Source organism: Bubalus bubalis, chromosome 11 (assembly GCF_019923935.1).
Source record: "Bubalus bubalis isolate 160015118507 breed Murrah chromosome 11, NDDB_SH_1, whole genome shotgun sequence".
NCBI lineage: Eukaryota > Metazoa > Chordata > Mammalia > Artiodactyla > Bovidae > Bubalus > Bubalus bubalis.
Window position 1 is genome coordinate 101,494,430 of NC_059167.1, and position 25,036 is coordinate 101,519,465.

Genomic DNA, 25,036 nt, shown 5'->3' on the forward strand with positions numbered 1-25,036 from the left:
GATGCACAAACTACAAGGCTTACCGCCCTTTCCTCTTCTCATGGAAGAACTCTTAAACTCAGTAAGCACTCAGGTGTCTACTGGACTGCTGAGAGAGCTGCCATTGCTAAAGCTTATTGTACCTTTTTGCCTATCAGTTTTAAAGCCCACTAGAGTTGACTATGCTCTCATTAAACTTCATTTTACCATGCATTAAATAAGCCGTAGCTCTTCCGATCCTAACATTCATTACGCTCTCAACTCTTGTTTTTATACTTACTTTTAAATGTTTTGAAAACTTTCACTTTATTTTTAGAAAAACTACACACACAATTTTCCCAAGACCACTTACAAGGGGGAATATCAGTATTACAAATTCAAACCAGAGAGAGATTATCTAAAAGTCATTTTGCTGCCCTGAGCTTACAGTGTGTTCCCTGACTTTGTAAAGATCTATTAATTCATTCTTCTCTCTACCTCTTCTGAGATGTCTCTGTTGTCAAGATTGTGGAACCCACCCAGATGTTAAATTACCACAGAGTCCCTGTTCAGCTTTCATAATATATTTATACTCAGTAAACTGAGAAACTCTGTCACTATGTAAAGTAAATATATATTTGCTCAAGAAAAATTTTTAAAGCTGTTAGGTCAGAATAGGAAATGCAGAATTGATGAAACTGAACATTTTTACCTTTTAGTCTGATAGATGAGTCCTGTAAAACAATAAACATTAAATGAACTAAGGTAGAACAAAAGGAGATGGGCAGTGCTTGAAATTTATAATATAATTCGGTGTAGTTTTATTTTGCCAGTTGTTACAAGTTTTAGCGGTTACCTTTAGATTTAAATTTGTTCTCTTTCCTTTTATTTGTACTGCAAACAGATATTTACCTTACTTTTGTAATATCTTGTTTTTATTTCAGGCAAATCCTAAGAGAGAATAATTGCTTACAGACCTTATTACAACACTTGAAATCTCACAGTTTGACAATAGTCAGCAATGCATGCGGAACCTTGTGGAATCTCTCAGCAAGAAACCCTAAAGACCAGGAAGCATTGTGGGACATGGGAGCGGTCAGCATGCTCAAGAACCTCATTCATTCAAAGCACAAGATGATTGCTATGGGAAGTGCTGCAGCTTTAAGGAATCTCATGGCAAATAGACCTGCAAAGTATAAAGATGCCAATATCATGTCTCCTGGTTCAAGTTTGCCTTCTCTACATGTCAGGAAACAAAAGGCCCTGGAAGCAGAATTAGATGCTCAGCATTTATCAGAAACTTTTGACAATATTGACAATTTAAGTCCCAAGGCCTCTCATCGTAGTAAGCAGAGACACAAGCAAAATCTCTATGGTGACTATGTTTTTGACACCAATCGACATGATGATAACAGGTCAGAGAATTTTAATACTGGAAACATGACTGTCCTATCACCATACTTAAACACTACAGTATTGCCCAGCTCTTCTTCATCAAGGGGAAGTTTAGACAGCTCTCGTTCTGAGAAAGATAGAAGTTTGGAGAGAGAACGAGGTATTAGCCTAGGCAACTATCACCCAGCAACAGAAAATCCAGGAACCTCTTCAAAGCGAGGTTTGCAGATTTCTACCACTGCAGCCCAGATTGCCAAAGTCATGGAAGAAGTATCAGCTATTCATACCTCTCAGGAAGACAGAAGTTCTGGGTCTACCACAGAACTACACTGTGGGACAGATGAGAGGAATGCACTAAGAAGAAGCTCTACCACCCACACACATGCAAACACGTACAACTTTACCAAGTCAGAAAACTCAAACAGAACATGTCCGATACCATATGCCAAAGTAGAATATAAGAGATCTTCAAATGATAGTTTAAATAGTGTCAGCAGTAGTGATGGTTATGGTAAAAGAGGTCAGATGAAGCCTTCAATTGAATCCTATTCTGAAGATGATGAAAGTAAATTTTGCAGCTATGGTCAGTATCCAGCTGACCTAGCCCATAAAATACACAGTGCAAATCATATGGATGATAATGATGGAGAACTAGATACACCAATAAATTACAGTCTTAAATATTCCGATGAACAGTTGAACTCTGGGAGGCAGAGCCCTTCACAGAATGAAAGATGGGCAAGACCCAAACATATACTAGAAGATGAAATAAAACCAAATGAGCAGAGACAATCAAGGAGTCAAAGCACAGCTTATCCCGTGTATCCTGAGAGCACTGACGATAAACACCTCAAGTTCCAACCACACTTTGGGCAGCAAGAATGTGTTTCCCCATACAGGTCAAGAGCAGCCAATGGATCTGAAACAAATCGAGTAGGCTCTAATCATGGAATTAGTCAAAATGTGAACCAGTCTTTGTGTCAAGAAGATGACTATGAAGACGATAAACCAACCAACTATAGTGAACGTTACTCTGAGGAAGGGCAGCACGAGGAAGAAGAGAGGCCAACCAATTACAGCATAAAATACAGTGAAGAAAAACATCACGTGGATCAGCCTATTGATTATAGTTTAAAATACACCACAGACATTTCTTCTTCACAGAAACCAGCATTTTCATTCTCAAAGAATTCATCTGGACAGAGCACAAAAACTGAACACATCTCTTCAAGCAGCGAGAATACGTCCACAACTTCATCTAATGCCAAGAGGCAGAATCAGCTGCATCCAAGCTCAGCACAGAGCAGAAGTGGTCAGACCCCAAAAGCCACCTCTTCTTCTTGCAAAGTCCCCTCTATCAACCAAGAAACAATACAGACTTACTGTGTAGAAGATACCCCAATATGCTTTTCAAGATGCAGTTCATTATCGTCTTTGTCATCTGCTGAAGATGAAGTAGGGTGTGATCAGACAACACAAGAAGCAGAGTCTGCTAACACTCTGCAAATAGCCGAAATCAAGGACAACAGCGGACCTAGGTCAAATGAAGATTCTGTGAGTAAAGTTCCAGCAGGGTCACAGCACATTAGAACCAAATCCAGCAGACTCCAGGCTTCTGGTCTGTCTTCAGAGTCAGCCAGGCACAAAGCTGTTGAATTTTCTTCAGGGGCCAAATCTCCTTCCAAGAGCGGTGCTCAGACACCCAAAAGTCCACCAGAGCACTACGTTCAGGAGACCCCACTCATGTTTAGCAGATGTACTTCGGTCAGTTCACTCGACAGTTTTGAGAGTCGCTCGATTGCCAGCTCTGTTCAGAGTGAACCCTGCAGTGGAATGGTAAGCGGCATCATAAGCCCCAGTGACCTCCCAGATAGCCCTGGACAAACCATGCCGCCAAGCAGAAGCAAAACCCCGCCACCGCCGCCTCCGCCTCCTCCTCAGACAGTTCAAACGAAGCAGGAAGTACCTAAAAATAAAGCACCTAGTGCTGAAAAGAGAGAAAGTGGACCCAAGCAAGCTGCTGTAAATGCTGCAGTACAAAGGGTCCAGGTTCTTCCAGAGGCTGATACTCTGTTACATTTTGCCACAGAGAGTACTCCTGATGGATTTTCTTGTTCATCTAGCCTGAGCGCTCTGAGCCTTGATGAGCCATTTATTCAGAAAGATGTAGAACTAAGAATAATGCCTCCAGTTCAGGAAAATGACAATGGGAATGAAACAGAAAGTGAGCAGCCTGAAGAATCAAATGAAAACCAGGAAAAAGAGGCAGAAAAACCCACTGATTCTGAAAAAGATCTTTTAGATGAGTCAGATGATGATGATATTGAAATACTAGAAGAGTGTATAATTTCTGCCATGCCAACAAAATCTTCACGCAAAGCCAAAAAACCAGCCCAGACTACTTCGAAATTACCTCCACCTGTGGCAAGGAAACCAAGTCAGCTCCCTGTATACAAACTTCTGCCATCGCAAAACAGGTTACAGGCACAAAAGCATGTTAGTTTTACACAAGGAGATGATATGCCACGGGTGTATTGTGTAGAAGGGACACCTATAAACTTTTCCACAGCTACATCTCTGAGTGATCTAACGATAGAATCCCCTCCAAATGAGTTAGCTGCTGGAGAAGGGGTTAGAGCAGGGGCACAGTCAAGTGAATTTGAAAAAAGAGATACCATTCCTACTGAAGGCAGAAGTACAGATGAGGCTCAACGAGGGAAAGCCTCATCCGTCACTGTACCTGAACTGGATGACAACAAAACAGAAGAAGGTGATATTCTTGCAGAATGCATTAATTCTGCCATGCCCAAAGGAAAAAGTCACAAGCCTTTCCGTGTGAAAAAGATTATGGACCAGGTCCAGCAAGCATCTATGTCTTCATCTGGAATTAACAAAAATCAATTAGATGGTAAGACAAAGAAACCTACTTCACCAGTAAAACCTATACCACAAAATACTGAGTATAGGACACGTGTAAGAAAAAATACAGACTCAAAAAATAATTTAAATGCCGAAAGAAATTTCTCGGAAAACAAAGACTCAAAGAAACAGCACTTGAAAAATAATTCCAAGGACTTCAATGATAAACTGCCAAATAATGAAGACAGAGTCAGAGGAAGTTTTACTTTTGATTCACCTCATCATTACACGCCCATTGAAGGCACTCCATACTGTTTTTCACGAAATGACTCTTTGAGTTCTCTAGATTTTGATGATGATGATGTTGACCTTTCTAGGGAAAAGGCTGAATTAAGAAAGGGGAAGGAAAATAAAGAATCAGAAGCTAAAGTGACCAACCACACAGAACTAACCTCAAACCAACAATCAGCTAGTAAGACACCAGCTGTTACAAAGCAGCCAATAAATAGAGGTCAGTCTAAACCCATGCTGCAGAAGCAGTCCACTTTTCCCCAGTCTTCCAAAGATATACCAGACAGAGGGGCAGCAACAGATGAGAAATTACAGAATTTCGCTATTGAAAATACTCCAGTTTGCTTTTCTCGAAATTCCTCTCTAAGCTCTCTTAGTGACATTGATCAAGAAAACAACAACAACAAGGAAAATGAACCTATCAAAGAGACAGAGCCCCCTGCCTCACAGGGAGAACCAGGTAAACCCCAGGCCTCAGGTTATGCTCCTAAATCATTTCACGTGGAAGACACCCCTGTTTGTTTCTCAAGAAACAGTTCTCTCAGTTCTCTTAGTATTGATTCTGAAGATGACCTGTTGCAGGAATGTATAAGTTCTGCAATGCCAAAAAAGAAAAAGCCTTCCAGGCTCAAGCCTGATAATGAAAAGCATAGTCCCAGAAATATGGGTGGCATATTAGCAGAAGATTTGACACTCGATTTGAAAGATATACAGAGACCAGATTCAGAACATGGTTTATCCCCAGATTCAGAAAATTTTGATTGGAAAGCTATTCAGGAAGGTGCAAATTCCATAGTAAGTAGTTTACATCAAGCTGCTGCCGCTGCATGTTTATCTCGACAAGCTTCATCTGATTCAGATTCCATCCTTTCACTGAAATCGGGCATCTCTCTGGGATCACCATTTCATCTTACACCTGATCAAGAAGAAAAACCCTTTACAAGTAATAAAGGCCCACGAATTCTAAAACCTGGGGAGAAAAGTACATTGGAAACTAAAAAAATAGAATCTGAAAATAAAGGAATAAAAGGAGGCAAAAAGGTTTATAAAAGTTTGATTACTGGAAAAGTTCGATCTAACTCGGAAATTTCGAGCCAAATGAAACAACCGCTTCAAACAAACATGCCTTCAATCTCTCGAGGTAGGACAATGATTCATATTCCAGGAGTTCGGAATAGCTCTTCAAGTACAAGTCCAGTGTCTAAAAAAGGCCCGCCCCTCAAGACTCCAGCCTCCAAAAGCCCTAGTGAAGGTCAGCCGGCTACCACCTCTCCCAGAGGAACCAAGCCATCAGTGAAGTCAGAATTAAGCCCTGTTACAAGGCAGGCATCCCAGACAGTGGGATCAAACAAAGCACCTTCTAGATCAGGATCTAGAGATTCCACTCCTTCAAGACCTGCCCAGCAACCATTAAGTAGACCAATGCAGTCTCCAGGGCGAAACTCAATCTCTCCTGGTAGAAATGGAATAAGTCCCCCTAACAAATTATCTCAACTACCAAGGACGTCATCCCCTAGTACTGCTTCAACTAAGTCCTCAGGTTCTGGGAAAATGTCTTACACATCTCCTGGCAGACAGATGAGCCAGCAGAACCTCACCAAACAAACGGGCTTATCCAAGAATGGCAGTGGTATCCCAAGAAGTGAATCTGCCTCCAAAGGGCTAAATCAAATGAGTAGTAGTAATGGATCCAATAAAAAAGTAGAACTTTCTAGAATGTCTTCAACAAAGTCAAGTGGAAGTGAATCCGATAGGTCAGAGAGACCTGTATTAGTACGCCAATCAACTTTCATCAAAGAAGCTCCAAGCCCAACCCTAAGGAGAAAACTGGAGGAATCTGCTTCATTTGAATCTCTTTCTCCATCTTCCAGACCCGATTCTCCCACACGGTCCCAGGCTCATACTCCAGTTTTAAGTCCTTCCCTTCCTGATATGTCTCTATCTACACATTCGTCTGTTCAGTCTGGTGGATGGCGAAAACTCCCGCCTAACCTCAGTCCCACCATAGAGTATAATGATGGAAGACCAGTAAAGCGCCATGATATAGCACGCTCTCATTCCGAAAGTCCTTCCAGACTTCCCATCAATAGGTCAGGGACCTGGAAACGTGAGCACAGCAAACACTCATCATCACTTCCTCGAGTAAGCACTTGGAGAAGAACTGGAAGTTCATCCTCAATTCTTTCTGCTTCATCAGAATCTAGTGAAAAGGCAAAAAGTGAGGACGAAAAACAAGTGAACTCTATTTCAGGAAGCAAACAAACTAAAGAAAACCAGGTATCCACAAAAGGAACATGGAGAAAAATAAAAGAAAGTGAAATTTCTCCCACAAATACTACTTCTCAGACCACTTCTTCAGGTGCTGCAAATGGTGCTGAATCAAAGACTCTGATTTATCAAATGGCACCTGCTGTTTCTAAAACAGAGGATGTTTGGGTGAGAATTGAGGATTGCCCCATTAACAACCCTAGATCTGGAAGATCTCCAACAGGAAATACTCCCCCTGTGATTGACACTGTTTCAGAAAAGGGAAACCCAAACCCTAAAGATTCAAAAGATAATCAGGGAAAACAAAATGTGAGCAATGGTAGTGCCCCTACACGCACCATGGGTCTGGAAAACCGCCTGAATTCCTTTATTCAGGTAGATCCCCCAGACCAAAAAGGAACGGAGACAAAACCGGGACACAGTAATAACCCTGTCCCTGCATCCGAGACTAGTGAAAGTTCTATAGCTGAGCGTACCCCGTTTAGTTCTAGCAGCTCAAGCAAGCACAGTTCACCAAGTGGGACTGTCGCCGCCAGGGTGAGTCCTTTTAACTACAACCCAAGCCCAAGGAAGAGCAGCACAGACGGCACTTCAGCCCGACCGTCTCAGATCCCAACGCCAGTGAGCAACAACACAAAGAAACGCGACTCAAAACCCGACAGCACGGAACCCAGCGGGACTCAAAGTCCTAAACGCCATTCCGGGTCTTACCTTGTGACATCTGTGTGAAAAGAGCTGGAAGGATGAAACCGAGAATGTGATACGTGTTCCTCACAACTGCTATGTAGAAATTTTGTTTCAAGTGAAACTGTAAAAGACTGAAAAATTTTGTAAATAGGTTTGATTCTTGTTAGAGGGTTTTTGTTCTGGAAGCCATATTTGATAGTATACTTCGTCTTCACTGGTCATATTTTGGGAGGCACTCTTGATAGTTAGGAAGAAAATGGTAAAGCCAAGTATATTTGTACAGTATGTTTTTCATGTATTTAAGTAGCATCCCATCCCAGCATCCTTTAATTATTGCTTGTATTAAAATAACACTACAGATAGAAGATATGATATATTGCTGTTATCAATCATTTCTAGATAATAAACTGACTAAACTTACATCAGGGAGAAATTGGTATTTATGCAAAAAAACATTCTGTTTTAGTCCTTGAGAGTCCATCTAACATCATTATTAATCATGTGGCTGTGAAATTCACAGTAATATGGTTCCCAGTGAACAAGTTTACCCAGCCTGCTTTGCTTTACTGCATGAATGAAAATGATGGTTCAATTTCAGAAGTAATGATTAACAGTTCTGTGGTCACATGATGTGCATATAGATAGCTATAGTGTAACAACTTACACTATTTTGTGCGCAAAACAAAAAAATCTGTGTAACTGTAAAACATTGAATGATACTATTTTACCTGAACATCTGAAAGTAGGTAGAATTTTTGCTATGCTGTAACTTGTTGTATATTCTGGTATTTGAGGTGAGATGGCTGCTCTTTTATTATTGAGACATGAATCGTGTCTCAACAGAAACTAAATGAACATTTCAGAATAAATTATTGCTGTATGTAAACTGTTACTGAAATTGGTATTTGTTTGAAGGGTCTTATTTCACATTTGTATTAATAACTGTCAAAAAGGGCCTCTTTTAAAAGCTTATATAAATTTTTTCTTCAAATTCTATGCATTTAAGAGTAAACTTCCTCTTACTGTAATAAAAAACAATTGAAGCTGATTGTTGGCATTTAACCATTCCATGCATTGGCACTTAACCATTCCTGAAAATTTTTTTAATGTGTGATTAGCACTTCCTGTTTAGTATTTTTCTGTTTACTTTTTTTCTTACTCTGCTGGAGTTGATTTTCTAAATTCATATAATAGCAATGTGAACTGCCTTGCATATGGGCGTTGAACACAATAGGCCCACAAAGAACATTTCTTTTTTCTTAATAGAATTCTGTCCTTGAGAAATTAATTCTTCTGAGGTAGAAGTAGTCTCTTCCAAGCCCGTCTTGGAATGTCACTGTCTTGTCCCTCCTGTTGCTCCTGGGTCTGAAATGAACACCTTTCATCACCTTTTGTGTTACAGCAAAATTTCAGCAGCCAAATACAATCAGTACCTTGCCATGTTCAGAAAATGCTAAGACATTCAAGAGACTCTTAAGAAACCACTGCCTGTTAATGAAAACTTTGTTTTTGATGAGTAGGGTTGTGGGGTGTGTGTTCAAATGCCCCCTTCCTCACACAGCAAGGAGAGGATCCTCCTTCATGAAGGAAGATAGACTGATAAGATTTATTTAAAAAGCTAATATATCTTTCCAGAATTTGTTCTAAATAATCAGAGAGTAAGGATGATGATAAATGTTCACGTATTTATTGAATAAATGAAATTTTATTTTTTAATGATAAATTCATGCACTCTGCATTTGGGGAAGGGAAAAGATATTTAAATATGGCAGGACACTGGGGAAAGGTGGTGAGGAGTAAGCATATCTACCTGCTGTCTTTGAAATCACATCATAGAGTTAGTTATCTACCGCTTACCTGTGTTTATTATTTACAGGTAAGGACTTTTTTTTTTTAAGTCATTTACTAAAATGCCAGTAAATAAGTGCTGTGATTTGAAGAAAGGCATGACTCCAAAGCCCATACTCTTTCTACTGCTCACCTTTGGAATATACCTACATTTAAACTTTCATCAAGTTTTATCTGAGTGAAATCATTGGTAAGTCATAAGACTATTCTGTTTTTCTCAAAGGATGCCTTATCCAGCAGGGATATATGAATAGAGGTCATATTTCTTTCCTGTTTAGTCCTGATTTTCTTATTTTTTTTAGTTACTACTGCATGACAATTTTTATAAACCACTTCAAATACTTTTGTAGAAAAAAATGGGATATAAGTCAATTATAATAAAATTGCCTTTCTCAAGGAAGGGGGGAAAAAAAAAAACAAAACAGTGCTGAAAATGAAAAAAGGATGCCCTCTATATCCCAGGAAACTCAGGAATTCCAGTAAGCAGTGCCTACTGGGAGAAGGTACAGTATATATTGCCATTGAGGAAAAGGTTCTGTATGAGACCCTCTAGTTAGAGATAATGGCTCTGAATTAGTAAAGGAGAAAATCTGAGTTCTAATTTTAGAAGTTCAGGGAGTGCTCCCATAACTGATAACAACCCCAATAGCCCCCAGTTTACACTTGTATGTTACAAATGCACACTGAGCCAACACTGGGGGTTAGTTGAGTTGCAACGCCTGTTAAGAAAAGTAGGGCAGTGCCCTGTTATCTTTGCACTGCAGCAGACAGAACCGAGGCAGTGGTTTTCCAACTTGAGTGCATGCAGATCACCAAAAATGTTAAAACACATCCCCATCCTTCCTGACTCTGAGTCAGGCCTGGGAACTAGCAGGCGATGCTGATGCTGCTGGTCTGGGACCATTCAGAGTTACTGCCGTGCGTGACTGCAGTAAAGCTCCTCGAGGGACTGCCTTCAGTTCCAGCTATTCTTCTCAACCACTGGACTCAGCATCTGAGAGAGTACACCAAGCTGCCCTCTCCTTCAGGCATGAAAAGATGTTAATATTGAGTTACAATCTGATACAGCCCATCTCAACTCCCAATAGTCCACAAGTTTACCAGACATGAATGAACAGGTAATTCTGTATCTGAGGGATTGACTCATATTCCCTTTGGAACAGTTATCAAAAAGGCAAAATTTCAGCAAATATCTAATTTGGATTTACAATAATATCAAAAGAGACACACCAAGAACAGGGCAAAGAAGAGAACTTTAAAGAGAGGGAAAATGGACTTCAGATGAAAGAAAAATGTGCCCAGTTGGTATACAAACAACAACTAATGGCAAATGCGGTATTTGAGAATAAACTTTACAAGTTACTTTGCACTGACAGCAAAGTTAATGAGAGGGAAATAATGAAATAAAAAATAAGCCCCAAAGAATCCAACTGCATTGTAAGAATAGTCAAAAAACTTTTTTCCCCATAAACTGTGGATTGTTCCCACAAGGTTAATGAACTGAAGGGATGAGTCTTGCTGAAGATGGAAGCTAGTTGCACTGTATCTGAATTCATGTTTTCACAGAAAACATGTTTCTGTGAAACATGTATTCATGTATTCTGTGAAACATGAATTCATGAATACATGTTTCCTTGTATCTAAATAGAAAAAGAACTGAGTGCCAGAAATGCAAAAAGAAAATTGCCAAGAGCTGAAGAATACTTGAGTAGTCAGATCATTCACACTTAACCAAACAAAAATAATTTTTCAAGAGTCACAAGGGTTGAAATAGAGTATATAAATTATATTTTAGTTTCTAATTCCTTCATATTAATGCTGACTTTCAAATACTACTACATAGTGTTGAAACCTAGGACTTTGACTCCTACAAACTCCAGGTCTTTTTTCTGCCCTTCTCCTCTCTTCTGTGGTCTATAAAACTATATTCTGGTTTTTGTTAGACCATCGATCCTTCTTTCAACCTGTATGTTTTGTGTGTGTATAATATTGTTCTCGGTGCTAAATACACTTCTGATATTCAGGATAACTCTACAATTGTGACTATTTGCTTATTTTCTTGACATTATGAGGTTGTTCCTTTTTTTTAAAAGTACTCAACCTTTTGCTAGTGAAGGTGACCACTGAATATAAAGCAACATTAGTGAATGTTGCAAAAATTAGCTATTGTTAATAGCTATTGTTGCAGACATTACCTGCCTCACCTACACAACCTTCTGGAATCCTGACATTAGTCTCACTGTTGATCACTGAACCTTGTACTCACTCAGTGTTTCCCCCGGCCATGGCTGTTTCCACCAGAGGGGGTACCTGACCTAGAGGAAACTAGTTACCAAAGACTTGTATGGCTTGTCTTTAAAAAAAAAAAGATTAGGTCAATTTTAAATAAAAGAGTCATGAAATTTCCGGTTGGAGATTGAGTGCTAGAACTGAAAGATCTTGTAGAGTTAAGACTGAAGGTGCTCTGATTGGCATCATGAAGCTAAAATAAGAGAAAGTCAGTCGCTAGAGAGAAGGAACAGGTATGAGAGGGAGGCATAGAAAGCAAGTGCGAGACATACAAGAATGGCTAGCTCCTGGCGTTACCACAGTTCTTGCTGATTCTGGGGGCTAGTTCTACTTTTCCTTGTGTTTGGAACATTTGTGAACTTTCAAACCCACTTTGTTCCTGAAGTAACTTCAAACAAAACTATTTAGACAGTTTAGTGAGTTTTTTTTTTAAATATAAAGAAAGCTTTCTTGCTTTAAGTCTTTAAATCTTTCTTGAAATCATCTGTGGGGAAAGAGGAATAGGCTGCCTACAAAGAAAAAAAAATAGATTGGCATCAGATTTCTTCTCTGAAATACTGAATGCCAAAAAAAAAAAAAAAAAAAAAAAGCAGTAGGACAATATATATACCATTTGGAAGCAAATGGAAATATTACCTACGAATTCTGAAACCTGCCAAACTAGCACTTAATATATCTGAAACACTTGTATCATTCAGGATTCTTGTTACAGTTGTTAACAAGACTTTTTCTAAAAGAGGAGACACTCATTTAAGGAATCAGATAGCTCACAGGAGCTGTATGAGGGCCAGAAAATCAGGCTTGGAAACCACCACAGAAACAATACCCAAACGATACTGTGAGGCTGCTTCAAAAAGACCCGGTTGTTACCTGTCAACTCTGGAGCCCTCTGACACCACCCTCCTCATAAATTAAGAATATATTCAGCACTTGCCTCATCACATCGCTCAATTCTGGACTGCAGTCTTGCTGAAAGGATACTTGGCAGAAGCTGTTGTCATATGCCTGTAGAGCCGGGGAAAGCTCAGTGGTTTGGTTTCTCCATTGAGGAAGCTGGATGCCTAGGACATGAATTCTCCAAACCTACAAGGGGCGTTTCAAAGGCACCATTGGGAAACCAGAATCCATGACATACCTCCTACCATAGTACTCCTGCTGCCTGAGCAATTAAATGGGAACTTATTAAGGAAACAGTTTGAGCAATAAAACCTTTAAACTAAATAAACGTGTAAGTAATTGTGGTTAATCTGATACTGAATCTCAATGTGAATGTGCACGTAACTCAGAACTGAAAAGATGAAATGCTTAATTTAAATTCCATATTATTCCACCCCAAACTGGGAAATGAGGGAGAGAAGACATAAAAGCATGCTAAATTTCTCCTCTTTTAAGAATAGGCAGTGTCAAAAGATACTATTTTACTTTTAACTTGGAAAAATACAAGTTCAACTTTTCTATTTAGTGCTAACGAATGTTAAAAAGAAAGCTTTCCATCCAAATCATTAGTCAAAATAACTATGAATATAAGAACACTTAAACAGGATATCAAAGAATAGGGAAAAGGGGAGAGGGAGAATTAGCCACAACAAAGCATAAAATGACAGTAATAACAAATAATGATTGGATTAATCACATATGGTAAAGTTGGAGTCAAGTTAAAAAAAAAAATCCTTTACCTATATGCCATTAGTAAAAGATACACCTAAAATGATCCAGACTGGACAAAACTAAAAGCTCAACTACACACAGGCAAATGCAAAGAAAGCAGTAGAGGTAAATTTATGTCAAAGTATAATTCTGGATGAAAGGCATCAAACAATGAAAAGAAGATGAACAACAGTTATGACTTTATTTGAACATCAAATGATAAAGCATCAAGTGTATGAAACAAAATTACAAACACAAAGAGATTGATAAAAACTGTGGAGCCAGTGACAGGGTCAGTGTTTGACAGATGATAGTCTACACACAACCAAAGGAGGGTTATTACTTAAAACCACAACTTCTTACTTAAAATCACTTCTTACTTAAAATCACTCCTTCCAGAAAGGGTGACTCTTGCCAAGATTAAATTCTTGAAAAGTCCTTTTCTTTAGCTGAGGACCTTGATGGGTTTGGGATCAGTAAAGCCAAGCCTGGAGTTTAGTGGGAGGAGGGTTAGAGAAAATCGCATAGGTGTGCTTAAGAGAGGAAAGAACTCAGGGTTTGGGGGGTACCCAGGAATGGGGGGTTGAGGAGCAGAGATGTGAGCACAAGAGGAGAGACAGAACAGAAAAAATGGCAGGAAGCCAGGGTCCTATGAAAACCCTGGTGATGCGACAGGCAATGGTTTTAGAAATAGAGACATACATTACTTCAGTTGAAATCTAAGTCCTTTATAAAATCTTTGTTCGGTAATAATGTATTCACTTAATTTTCAGAATCTTTTTGACAATCGCAGTTATCTTCACCATCACTTTATATAAATTATTAAATTATTTGAATTTACTTATATTACATGTAAGTGTTCAGTTTCCTCTATATTGCATAGCAGAAACACTTTCTTCTTTATGATAATATAATTTGGTTTGACTGGAGTATGTCCTTAAATAGTGTTTGTTTTCCAGAAAAGCTAGGTTGGAAATATACTTTCTCAATCCTTGCTTGCTTAAAATTGTTTTTCTTTTGCCCTCACACAAAGGATAATTTGATTCACAACTTTAGTCAGAATTCATTTTCTTCAAAACTTTTCTAATGTTTACTGTGGCTAAAAAGTTCAGATATCAGGCTGAGTTCTGTTTCCCCTATAGAAAACTTATTTCCTGCCTGGTGTTCTTAGGGTTTTGTTTTTAATCCTTGAAATAAAGCAATTTTACTAGCATAAACCCAGCTCTGTGTCTTTTTTTCCACAGCCCTTTTAATACTGAGTCTTTTCAATCTTGAGTCTTCAGTTCATTGAACGTTCTCGCCTTACTCTTTATAAACCAACCAGAGCTACCAAAACACTGCTCTCCATTAGACACCAGCCAGAAGCTTGGTGGTGGGTGCCATCCTGTCAGTTCTTGGTGTCCAAAAGCTGCACTCCGTCCCTATAGAAGTGGGAAGAACACTTGTCCTCCACTTTGGGATTTAGTGTAACACTTCCCCTCAGAATACCAAAGCAGTACTGCTTGTGTTCAAATGCCTTAAAGGATTTGTAGTGAAACAGTTTCACTAAAAGAAATTTTACTTACAGTCTACCCTCCCACACCAAGATAAAGATCTGAAGAATACTGAAATAAGTAAGTGAAGTCGCTCAGTCGTTTCTGACTCTATGCGACCCCATGGGTTGTAGCCTACCAGGCGCCTCTGTCCATGGGACTTTCCAGGCAATATAGTACTGGAATGAATTGCCTTGTTCTTTCTCCAGCGGATCTTCCCGAACTAGGGATCGAACCTGAGTCTCCCGCATTGTAGACAGACGCTTTACCGTCTGAGCCACCACGGAAGTCTTCAAGAGTACTGAAGTGTATTGCTATTTCCTACTTCACGGGATCAATCATCGTAACCCACGGATCCAAACCATGTGCAAGGAGATTCTTTACCACTGAGTTTAATTTTAGGGAGAGATTCTTTAAAGTGCATAGTCGAATTCCTAACATTTACACGGAACACTGAAACAATGCCAGTAATTTTGCTAGTTCCACCACTATAAAAATCCATTTTTGCCAAGTTGAAAGCAAGCTGCAGGGCCCAGGAGCGGTTAAAGATTAAACAAACAGGGCATTTCCTTGCCTACTCTAACAACTTGCTCAGAACTCACAGATAACCCGCGGTGTTGAGCCGTACTCTAAGGATGAGAGAAACATGCATCATCCACAGTCAAACCGAAAGTAGCTAAAAAAAAAAGGGGGGGGGGGGCGTGAAAGAGTAAACCAATTGTAGCGACGGCGCCACCGTTCCAAAGGCTGGTTTCTGCAAGCTCACAGCAAGGAAGGAATTAGTCACGTTCGTGTCACCCTCTCGCGAGAGGAAGGGATTTCAACGCCACATCAGGAGTCAGAGAGCCCAGACGAGTAGACGTTCCAAAGGGCGGGACTTCCGCCGGAAACGGGGTGGTCAGGGACCTCTCAGAGGTCTCCGGCCGGCTTTTTTACCTGCAGGCCCAGCCCGGGTGCTCTCTGGGCGTGGACGCTGTCTGGACCCGGGTTGAAGATGGCTTGCGCCGCGGCGCGGTCCCCGGCCGACCAGGACAGGTGAGTCCGGAAACAGGAAGCAACTTGGGGCAAGCCCGCCGGCTCTGCGCCTCCTTCCCCAACCCCAAGGAAGGCTCCTCAGAGGGAGCTAGGCCCTGGCCCTGTTCTCGGGCGTCTGTACCTCCCGGAGGCCGCTGTTCGCAGGACCCTAGATTCCAACTTTACGTAGCTCGATGTTTACCTGTACTTGAAACAGAGGATATTGGGAGCTCCGTGGGTGACGGAAAGTAGTAATTAAGTGACAACTCTTTTCTTTCGATCGTTGACGTGTGAGAGCAGAGCCCGCCCTCAGAAGCTTTTGACAGGCTGTTGTAAGTAAATGAACAGTTCCGGTATTGTTTTCTTTTCTTTTAAAAAAAAAAGCTTTGTCTAGCAAGTGATTTTTTTTCATCTAAGGTAATAAGTTAAAGTTCGTTTTTTAAATAGAGGGGAGCATCACCGACTCGATGGACATGAGTTTGAGCAGGCTTCGGGAGTTGGTGGTAGACGGGGAAGCCTAGCGTGCTGCGGTCCATGGGGTCGCAGAGTCGGACGCGACTGAGCGACTGAACTGAACTGAATAATTGTATAGGTGCACCGGCAATCTTGATGATGGTGAAAGAATGAATGAATTTGGGGAAATATTGCTCTAATGATACCAGCTGTGCTTTTCCTGTGGCAGGTTCATTTGTATTTATCCTGCTTATTTAAATAACAAGAAGACCATCGCGGAGGGACGGCGAATCCCCATAAGTAAGGTAAGCATGTTTTGCAATGGGGACCTGGGCAGGTTGTCCTGTTAGGCCACAAAGTCTTCTTTTACTCTGCTGCATATTTTGAGGCCCAGGGAGAACGAGCAGCCAACGACTAGGCTGCTTTTTAAGTGATTCTTCATGAGCCTTTGTTTGAAACAGTTTGGGGGTGGGTTGTTGTAGGGTTTGCACATTTTTTTCTTTTTTAAACCAATGTTATGACAATCTTCTCCTTAATAAAGGAAACCCAAATTATGGCACTGTACAATATCATGTCCAGAATGTAGTTGAGTTTTTTATTTTAAACAAGACTTGCAGAAAATTCAGATGTGTTGAATTTTACAGTTTTAGGCCCCTTATCATCATCATCCTTTTGACTTGGATTAAATTACTTTAAAATTAACACTTTTTTAAAGTAGGTGTTTATAGTCTTAAAAGAAATGATTTCTCCCTTGTGCTGTTTCAATAGAAAAACCCAAGTTCTTAGTTGGCCTAGTGGCTTAAGTTTAGAAAGAGCCTAGAGCCAAGTGAAGGGATCTTTGTAGCTTTGTATTTTCACAATTAATGTTACATCCTATTTTTTAAGGCTGATTTACATTTTGTAATCTAATGGATTTAAGGAACTTGGCCGGAAGCAATACATTATTTTTGAGTTGTTTAATATCTCCCATTTTGCTGCTTAAATATGTGAAGTCTGCTTTGCTGCTACAGCATAAAGGAGAAGATGCCAAAGCACTAATTGAGAAAAATGCCTAACATCAAGCCACTTTGACAGAGGCCTCTGGCAGCAGGCTCTCAGATAATTTGGAGAATGATTGAATTACTTTTAAGTTTATTGATAGCTTTCATACAGAAACATACGTAAATCTTAAGTGTTTTTCTTGATTAATTTTCATGAAGTGAGTACACATGGTTAACCAAGTATCCAATCAAAAAAAAACATTACTAGCACCCACAAAGATTCCTTTATGTCCCCGCCACCCCCAGTGTCCCCTGCACATATAGTCATAACAAAGGATGACCACTGTCCTGACTTCGAATACCATAGATTGCTATTGCTTGTTTTTTAATTTTATTTAAATGGCATCATACACTATGTGCTTTATGTCTGTCTTATTTTAATGAATGTTAAGCTTATGAGGTTTACCTGAACTTTTGAGTATAGTTTGTTAAATCTCATCTCTCTGTCGTAGGGTTTCCCAACAGCAGCACTGTTGACATTTTGAGCCAGATAGTTCATGGTTGTGAGTGCTGTCCTGTGCTGTCTGGATTGCTTAGCAGCTTCCTTGGCATCTACCCACTGGAAGCCAGTGCCCTACCCCACCCTAGTTGTGATGATCAAAAATGTCTCCAAGCACTGATAAGTGTCAGGGTGCAAGATTACCTTGCTGAAAACTACTGCTCTGTAGTATTGCATTGTGTGAATGTACCACAGTCCATTTTACTATTGACAGATAGTTGGGTTGTTTCTAGTTTGAGGCTGTTATAAATAGTGCTTCTTGAGATCGTCTATTTTGTATTTTGGGAGGGGGGGCGGTATATACCTTGCAGTGGAACTGCATGGCCATAAGGAATGCATTTATTTTATTTTACTTCTATAGATTCTGCCAAACAATTTTCTAAAGTTGTTGTATCTGTAATAGTTGTTTAACCAATATTCATTGAACACTACTGTATTCCAAGCATTATGCCAGATGAATATATTGGTGAACAAAGCAGTCCTTAACCTTGTGAAGTTTATGTTCTCATGGAAGGGAAATCGACACAAAAGTCTGAATATGTGAGTCCCAAGAATTTAAAAATTACAGTTGAAACAACTGTACCTAGTTTGTTCTTTGTTTTTTTTTTAAAGGAAACCAAGGGTCTTGGTATGTGTTTTATTCATAGTGTTTGAAATGATTTATACAACAGTGTAGCAGTATCCACTTAAAGCTGAGCTATTTACTGTTTTCATCTTTAATTAACTTTTCAGGCTGTTGAAAATCCTACAGCTACAGAGATTCAAGATGTATGTGCAGCAGTTGGACTTAATGTATTTCTTGAGGTATGATATAGTTCTTCATTCACTAACTTCCATACTCATTTCATTGATGTGATAACTTTCATAAATTTTGTTTTTATTTCTTTCTGTTAAGAAAAATAAAATGTACTCTAGAGAATGGAATCGTGATCTTCAGTACAGGGGCAGAGTCCGGGTCCAGCTCAAACAGGAAGATGGCAGCCTCTGTCTTGTACAGTTCCCATCACGTAAGCTTTTTTTAATGAAAGAATGAATTTTGGGATAGGTTATTCCTCTACATCGGAGAAGGCAATGGCACCCCACTCCAGTACTCTTGCCTGGAAAATCCCATAGACGGAGGAGCCTGGTAGGCTCCAGTCCATGGGGTCGCTAAGACTCGGGAATGACTAAGCGACTTCACTTGGACTTTTCACTTTCATGCATTGGAGAAGGAAGTGGCAACCCGCTCCAGTGTTCTTGCCTGGAGAATCCCAGGGACGGGGGAGCCTGATGGGCTGCCGTCTATGGGGTCGCACAGAGTCGGACACGACTGAAGCAACTTAGCAGCAGCAGCAGCATTCCTCTACACTGCCAAAAATATTCTAAAACTGACATTTTGACAAGTCAGAAAAGTAATTTGCATTCTGTGAATTAATTTAGAAAAAGGACTACTGCTGATGGAGAGAGAGAAACTGCTTTTAATTTCTTTTATGTTAGGACATTTGAGAATTTGATGAAACCTAGTAATCATTTCTCCGAAAAAAAAAAATTGTTCAATGAACATTTTATGAACCTATGGAAGTCCATTGTTGTTCCCAGGTTAAGAATGAGAAATTATTAAATTGTCAGATATTATTGCTATTTCACATGTAGAAACACTTGGGATCTGTTACTAATTTCTAATACTGATAAATCTAAAAAACTGTATTGAGTGAAAAAAAGCAAGAAGTATGCAGTGTGGTGCTACTAAAGTGTAAATTTAAATATAGAATATTACTATTTATTGATAGATATGGGTGCAGTGTTATTTATTGATTTTATATATATGTGTGTGTGTATCAGTTCAGTCGCTCAGTTGTGTCTGCTCTTTGCGACCCCATGGACCACAGCACGCCAGGCCTCCCTGTCTATCACCAACTCCCAAAGTTTACTCAAACTCATCTGCATTGAGTAGGAGATGCCATCCAGCCATCTCATCCTCTGTCGTCCCCTTCTGTCCTGCCTTCAAACTTTCCCAGCATCAAGGTCTTTTCAAATGAGTCAGCTCTTTGCATCAGGTGGCCAAAGTTTTGGAGTTTCAGTTTCAACATCAGTCCTTTCAATGAATATTCAGGACTGATTTCCTTTAGGATGGACTAGTTGGATCTCCTTGCAGTCCAAGGGGCTCTCAAGAGTCTTCTCCAACACCACAGTTAAAAGTTAAAAGCATCAATCTTCGGTGCTCAGCTTTCTTTATACTCCAACTTTCACATCCATACATGACTACTGGAAAAAAACATAGCCATGACTAGATAGGTCTTTGTTGGCAAAGTAACATCTCAGCTTTTTAGTATGCTTTCTAGGTTGATCATAACTTTTCTCCCAAGGAATAAACGTCTTTTAATTTCATGTCTGCAGTAATCATCAGCAGTGATTTTTGGAGCCCCAAAAAATTAAGTCTGCCACTGTTTCTCCATATGTTTGCCATGAAGTGATGGGACCGGATGCCATGATCTTTGTTTTCTGAATGTTGAACTTTAAGCCAACTTTTTCACTCTCCTCTTTCACTTTCATCAAGAGGCTCTTTATTTCTTCTTCACTTTCTGCCATAAGGATGCCATCATCTGCATATCTGAGGTTATTGATATTTCTTCCGGCAATCTTGATTCCAGCTTGTGCTTCCTCCAGCCAGGTGTTTCTCATGATGTACTCTGCATAGAAGTTAAATAAGCAGGGTGACAATATACAGCCTTGACATACTCCTTTTCCTATTTGGAACCAGTCTGTGGTTCCATGTCCAGTTCTAACTGTTGCTTCCTGACCTGCATACAGGTTTTTCAAGAAGCAGGTCAGGTGGTCTGGTATTCCCATCTCTTTCAGAATTTTCCACAGTTTATTGTGATCCACACAGTCAAAGGCTTTGGCATAGTCAATAAAGCAGAAATAGATGTTTTTCTGGAACTCTCTTGCTTTCTCCATGATCCAGCAGATGTTGGCAATTTGATCTCTGGTTCCTCTGCCTTTTCTAAAACCAGCTTGAACATCTTGAAGTTCACGGTTCACATATTGCTGAAGCCTGGCTTGGAGAATTTTGAGCATTACTTTACTAGCATGTGAGATGAGTGCAGTTGTGCAGTAGTTTGAGCATTCTTTGGCATTACCTTTCTTAGGAATTGGAATGAAATTCGGGACCTTTTCCAGTCCTGCAGCCACTGCTGAGTTTTCCAAATTTGCAGGCATGCAGAGTGCAGCACTTTCAAAGCATCATCTTCTAGGATTTGAAATAGCTCAACTGGAATTCCATCACATCCACTAGCTTTGTTCATAGTGATGCTTCTTAAGGCCCACTTGACTTCACATTCCAGGATGTCTGGCTCTAGGTCAGTGATCACACAGTCATGGTTATCTGCGTTGTGAAGATCTTTCTTGTACAGTTCTTCTGTGTTTTCTTGCCATCTCATCTTAATATCTTGTGCTTCTGTTAGGTCCATACTGTCTCTGTCCTTTGTTGTGCCCATCTTTGCATGAAATGTTCCCTTGGTATCTCTAATTTTCTTGAGATCTCTAGTCTTGCCCAGTCTATTGTTTTCCTCTATTTCTTTGCATTGATCACTGAAGAAGGCTTTCTTACCTCTCCTTGCTGTTCTTTGGAACTCTGCATTCAAATGGGTATATCTTTCCTTTCTCCTTTGCTTTTTGCTTGTCTTCTTTTCATAGCTATTTGTAAAGACTCCTCAGACAGCCATTCTGCTTTTTTGCATTTCTTTTTCTTGGGGTTGGTCTTGTTCCCTGTCTCCTGTACAGTGTCACAAACCTCTGTCCATAGTTCATCAGGCACTCTGTCTATCAGATCTAGTACCTTATATCTGTTTCTCACTTCTACTATATAACCATTAGGGATTTGATTTAGGTCATACTTGAATGGTCTAGTGGTTTTCCCTACTTTCTTCAATTTAAGTCTGAATTTGGCAATAAGGATCTGAGCCACAGTCAGCTCCCGTTCTTGTTTTTGCTGACTGTATAGAGCTTCTCCATCTTTGGATGCAAAGAATATAATCAACCTGATTTCAGTGTTGACTATCTGGCGATGTCCATGAGAAGAGGGTGTTTGCTCTGACCAGTGCTTTCTCTTGGCAGCACTCTATTAGACTTTTCCCTGCTTCATTCTGCACTCCAAGGCCAAATTTGCCTGTTACTCCAGGTGTCTCTTGACTTCCTACTTTTGCATTCCAGTCCCCTATAATGAAAAGGACATCGTTTTGGGGTTTTAGTTCTAAAAGGTCTTGTAGGTCTTCATAGAACCGTTCAACTTCAGCTCCTTCAGCATTACTTGGGGCATAGACTTGGCTTACCGTGATACTGAATGGTTTCCCTTGGAAACGAATAGAGATCATTCTGTCATTTTTGAGATTGCATCCAGATACTGCATTTTGGACTCTTTTGTTGACTATGATGGCTACTCCATTTCTTCTAAGGGATTCTTGCCCACAGTAATCGATATAATGGTCATCTGAGTTAAATTCACCCATTCCAGTCCATTTTAGTTCGCTGATTCCTAGAATGTTGATGTTCACTCTTGCCATCTCCTGTTTGACCACTTCCAATTTGCCTTGATTGGTGGACCTAACATTCCAGGCTCCTATGCAGTATTGCTCTTTACAGCATCGGACCTTGCTTCCATCACCAGTCACATCGACAACTGGGTGTTGTTTTTGCTTTGGCTCCGTGTGTGTATATGCTGCTGCTGCTAAGTCGCTTCAGTCATGTCCGACTCTGTGACCCCAGAGACGGCAGCCCATCAGGCTCTCCCGTTCCTGGGCTTCTCCAGGCAAGAACACTGGAGTGGGTTGCCATGTCCTTCTCCAATGCATGAAAGTGATAAGTAAAAGTGAAGTCACTCAGTCGTGTCCAACTCTTAGCGACCCCATGGACTGCAGCCTACCAGGCTCCCCCATCCATGGGATTTTCCAGGCAAGAGGGCTGGAGTGGGGTGCCATCGCCTTCTCCATGTGTGTATATTTGAAATGGACTGGAAGAAAACACCAAGTTTTAACACCTGCTTACCCTAATGCAAGCAAGGCGGTGAGGAAGACTGTTGCATTATCTCTAGCATTTTATTCCTTAAAAAAATCTTCTACAGCTTAATGACATTGAATTTTTGTTAGAAGACTCGGAAGCCTGTGCTTCCTAGCTTAAGATACAATAACAGCCTGATTCTGTTGCCAGCTTGTTATGTTTAGATATTTTCTTTGATCTTCAAGTCTATTACTAGGATCAAGGTAAAAATTTTTATTTCAGATAAAGTGTTCTAAATTTTTGTTTTGTTCATTTAAATTTAATTTCAGCATTGTTCTTAATACATTTTCTCCTGGAAAGGTCCCCACTTCTGCAAAGCATTGTCTTCCTAGTTATTTAATTTTTTCTTTTTAAATTCTTATTTTCTTGATGTGGTGATGACTTCATGAACTTTATGATTTTCAAGTATGATGACCTTTTACATCATGTTTCTCAGTTTATGTACTAAGCCTAACTTCTGGTTCCTAGGTAAGTCAGTAATGTTGTATGCTGCAGAAATGATACCTAAACTGAAAACACGGACACAAAAAACAGGAGGTGGGGACCAAAGTCTTCAGCAAGGAGAGGGAAGTAAGAAAGGGAAAGGAAAGAAGAAGAAGTGATCTGGTCTGAGAATCAAGGATGTGATACTACTGTAAGAGACATGAATGGAGGCTTCTCACTTGTATCTGAGAGAAACAGAAGCTTTTTCTTTGCATCATTTAACTGAGCTGTGAACATTTGTGCCTCCCAGCTTCAACATCAGAGTTGATAATGAAATAAATATACATCAGAAGTTTTCATCCAGCTCTTATGCAGTATAAGAGAAATTTTTCTTTTTTGCCTCTTAATACAGTTTTTGTGAAAGAAAGAAGCATATTCTTAAATGGACAGTGGGCTCTACCATAAGTTACTTGAAATCCTGTATCTGTTTGTCCTCTATGTAAACATGTTTCAAATAAATGAGTTTAATAAGATTTGAAATACACATTTTGTTTCTTTTTAATTTTAGTGAAATAAAATTTGAAACTTGACTTTTTGTAGCTTTTGCTTATGAACTGATTAATGCCAGTAGAGGAGATAAAGGGAATAAAATGGGGAGTGGAAGCTTATGCTATGCTATGCTATGCTAAGTCACTTCAGTCGTGTCCGACTCTGTGGACCCCATAGACGGTAGCCTACCAGGCTCCCCCATCCCTGGGATTCTCCAGGCAAGAACACTGGAGTGGGTTGCCATTTCCTTCTCCAATGCATGAAAGTGAAAAGTGAAAGTGAAGTCGCTCAGTCGTGTCCGACTCTTAGCGACCCCATGGACTGCAGCCTACCAGGCCCCTCCGTCCATGGGATTTTCCAGGCAAGAGTACTGGAGTGGGGTGCCATTGTGTGAACCTAAAACCAGAAGGTAGTTAAATCCTTTTGGAGGTCTATGAACATGCAGTCTGTGGATCTGTTTCATCAATTACTAGTTTGTTGACGTGTGGAAATTTAAGCTTTAGATTTGCTTATTCTGTAGATTGGAGTTCTAAAATTGTCTATGCTTTAGCACCTTGAGATAAACTTTTTTCCAAGAAAGTAAAGTGGATTGATAATTCTGACTTTATTCCAAAGCACTGTTCTAAAAGTGGTGACTTTATGTAAAATTTAAGAGACTCCTTCTCTGGCCTTTTGTTTTTGTCTACTGAGCATCTCCTGGGGGACTGCCTTCTCTGACTCAGTGTGCTTCTGGAAGAGCTGTCAATCACAGGACTGCACCCTGACCGCAGGATGTGACCAAGGCCAGGCCAGTGGAGTGTTGCTCTCAGTTTTATGTATGGAGTAGAAACACAAGTACAGATGGTGATAGGAGCTAAGATGTGATTCACATCTTCCTGAGGCCTAGTGCCACTCTTCTGTGAATCCTGTGAGTGAATTCATAGCCTTCTTTAAATCCCAATTCCTGTTTTATTGCTAGAGATCGAACAATTCCAAGTGATTACAGAATAAACGTAGCCAGAGTTTCAGAACTCTAAAAGGGATTATACACCCAGGCTGTATGAGATGATCCACCTTAGGTTTTCTCTCCAACAGTTTCTGTTTTTACTATGTCCTATAGTGAGCATAATTGTATAGTAGTTTATATATCAGACTGACAAATAAATACAGGGGTGCAAAACATGATTCAGAAAAGCCCTCTTTGGAAAAACGTATCGCTTAGGAATATGGCTGTGTAACAGAAAAGAATGAGGGACTTAAACAGGAATTAA

At 40.0% G+C, this 25,036-nt stretch overlaps 2 protein-coding genes across 12 annotated transcripts in view; both read left to right on the top strand.

The window, feature by feature from the left end:
* APC (APC regulator of WNT signaling pathway) overlaps positions 1-8,506 on the top strand; it is a 132,226-nt gene extending 123,720 nt beyond the window's left edge. For all 11 annotated transcript variants that reach the window (XM_025296446.3, XM_025296450.3, XM_025296452.3 and 8 more), the window contains one exon: positions 903-8,506. In XM_025296446.3, coding sequence (XP_025152231.2) covers positions 903-7,500 — 6,598 coding nt within the window. In that variant the 3' untranslated portion in view covers positions 7,501-8,506. The remainder of the gene's footprint in view (positions 1-902) is intronic.
* A 7,146-nt stretch (positions 8,507-15,652) lies between these two features.
* SRP19 (signal recognition particle 19) lies at positions 15,653-23,827 on the top strand. The gene is made up of 5 exons (XM_006056866.4): positions 15,653-15,809; positions 16,471-16,546; positions 18,513-18,584; positions 18,676-18,787; positions 23,283-23,827. The coding sequence occupies exons 1-5, from the start codon at positions 15,769-15,771 to the stop codon at positions 23,414-23,416; spliced, it is 435 nt and encodes a 144-aa protein (XP_006056928.1). The 5' UTR covers positions 15,653-15,768; the 3' UTR covers positions 23,417-23,827.
* Positions 23,828-25,036: the final 1,209 nt, after the last annotated feature.

Bases quoted from the DNA above. Each gene is read 5' to 3' on its own strand.
- SRP19 (XM_006056866.4), top strand. From the start codon at position 15,769: ATGGCTTGCGCCGCGGCGCGGTCCCCGGCCGACCAGGACAG. The intron at 15,810-16,470 runs GTGAGTCCGGAA...TTCCTGTGGCAG, and splicing joins TCCCCGGCCGACCAGGACAG to GTTCATTTGTATTTATCCTG. The intron at 18,585-18,675 runs GTATGATATAGT...CTTTCTGTTAAG, and splicing joins GACTTAATGTATTTCTTGAG to AAAAATAAAATGTACTCTAG.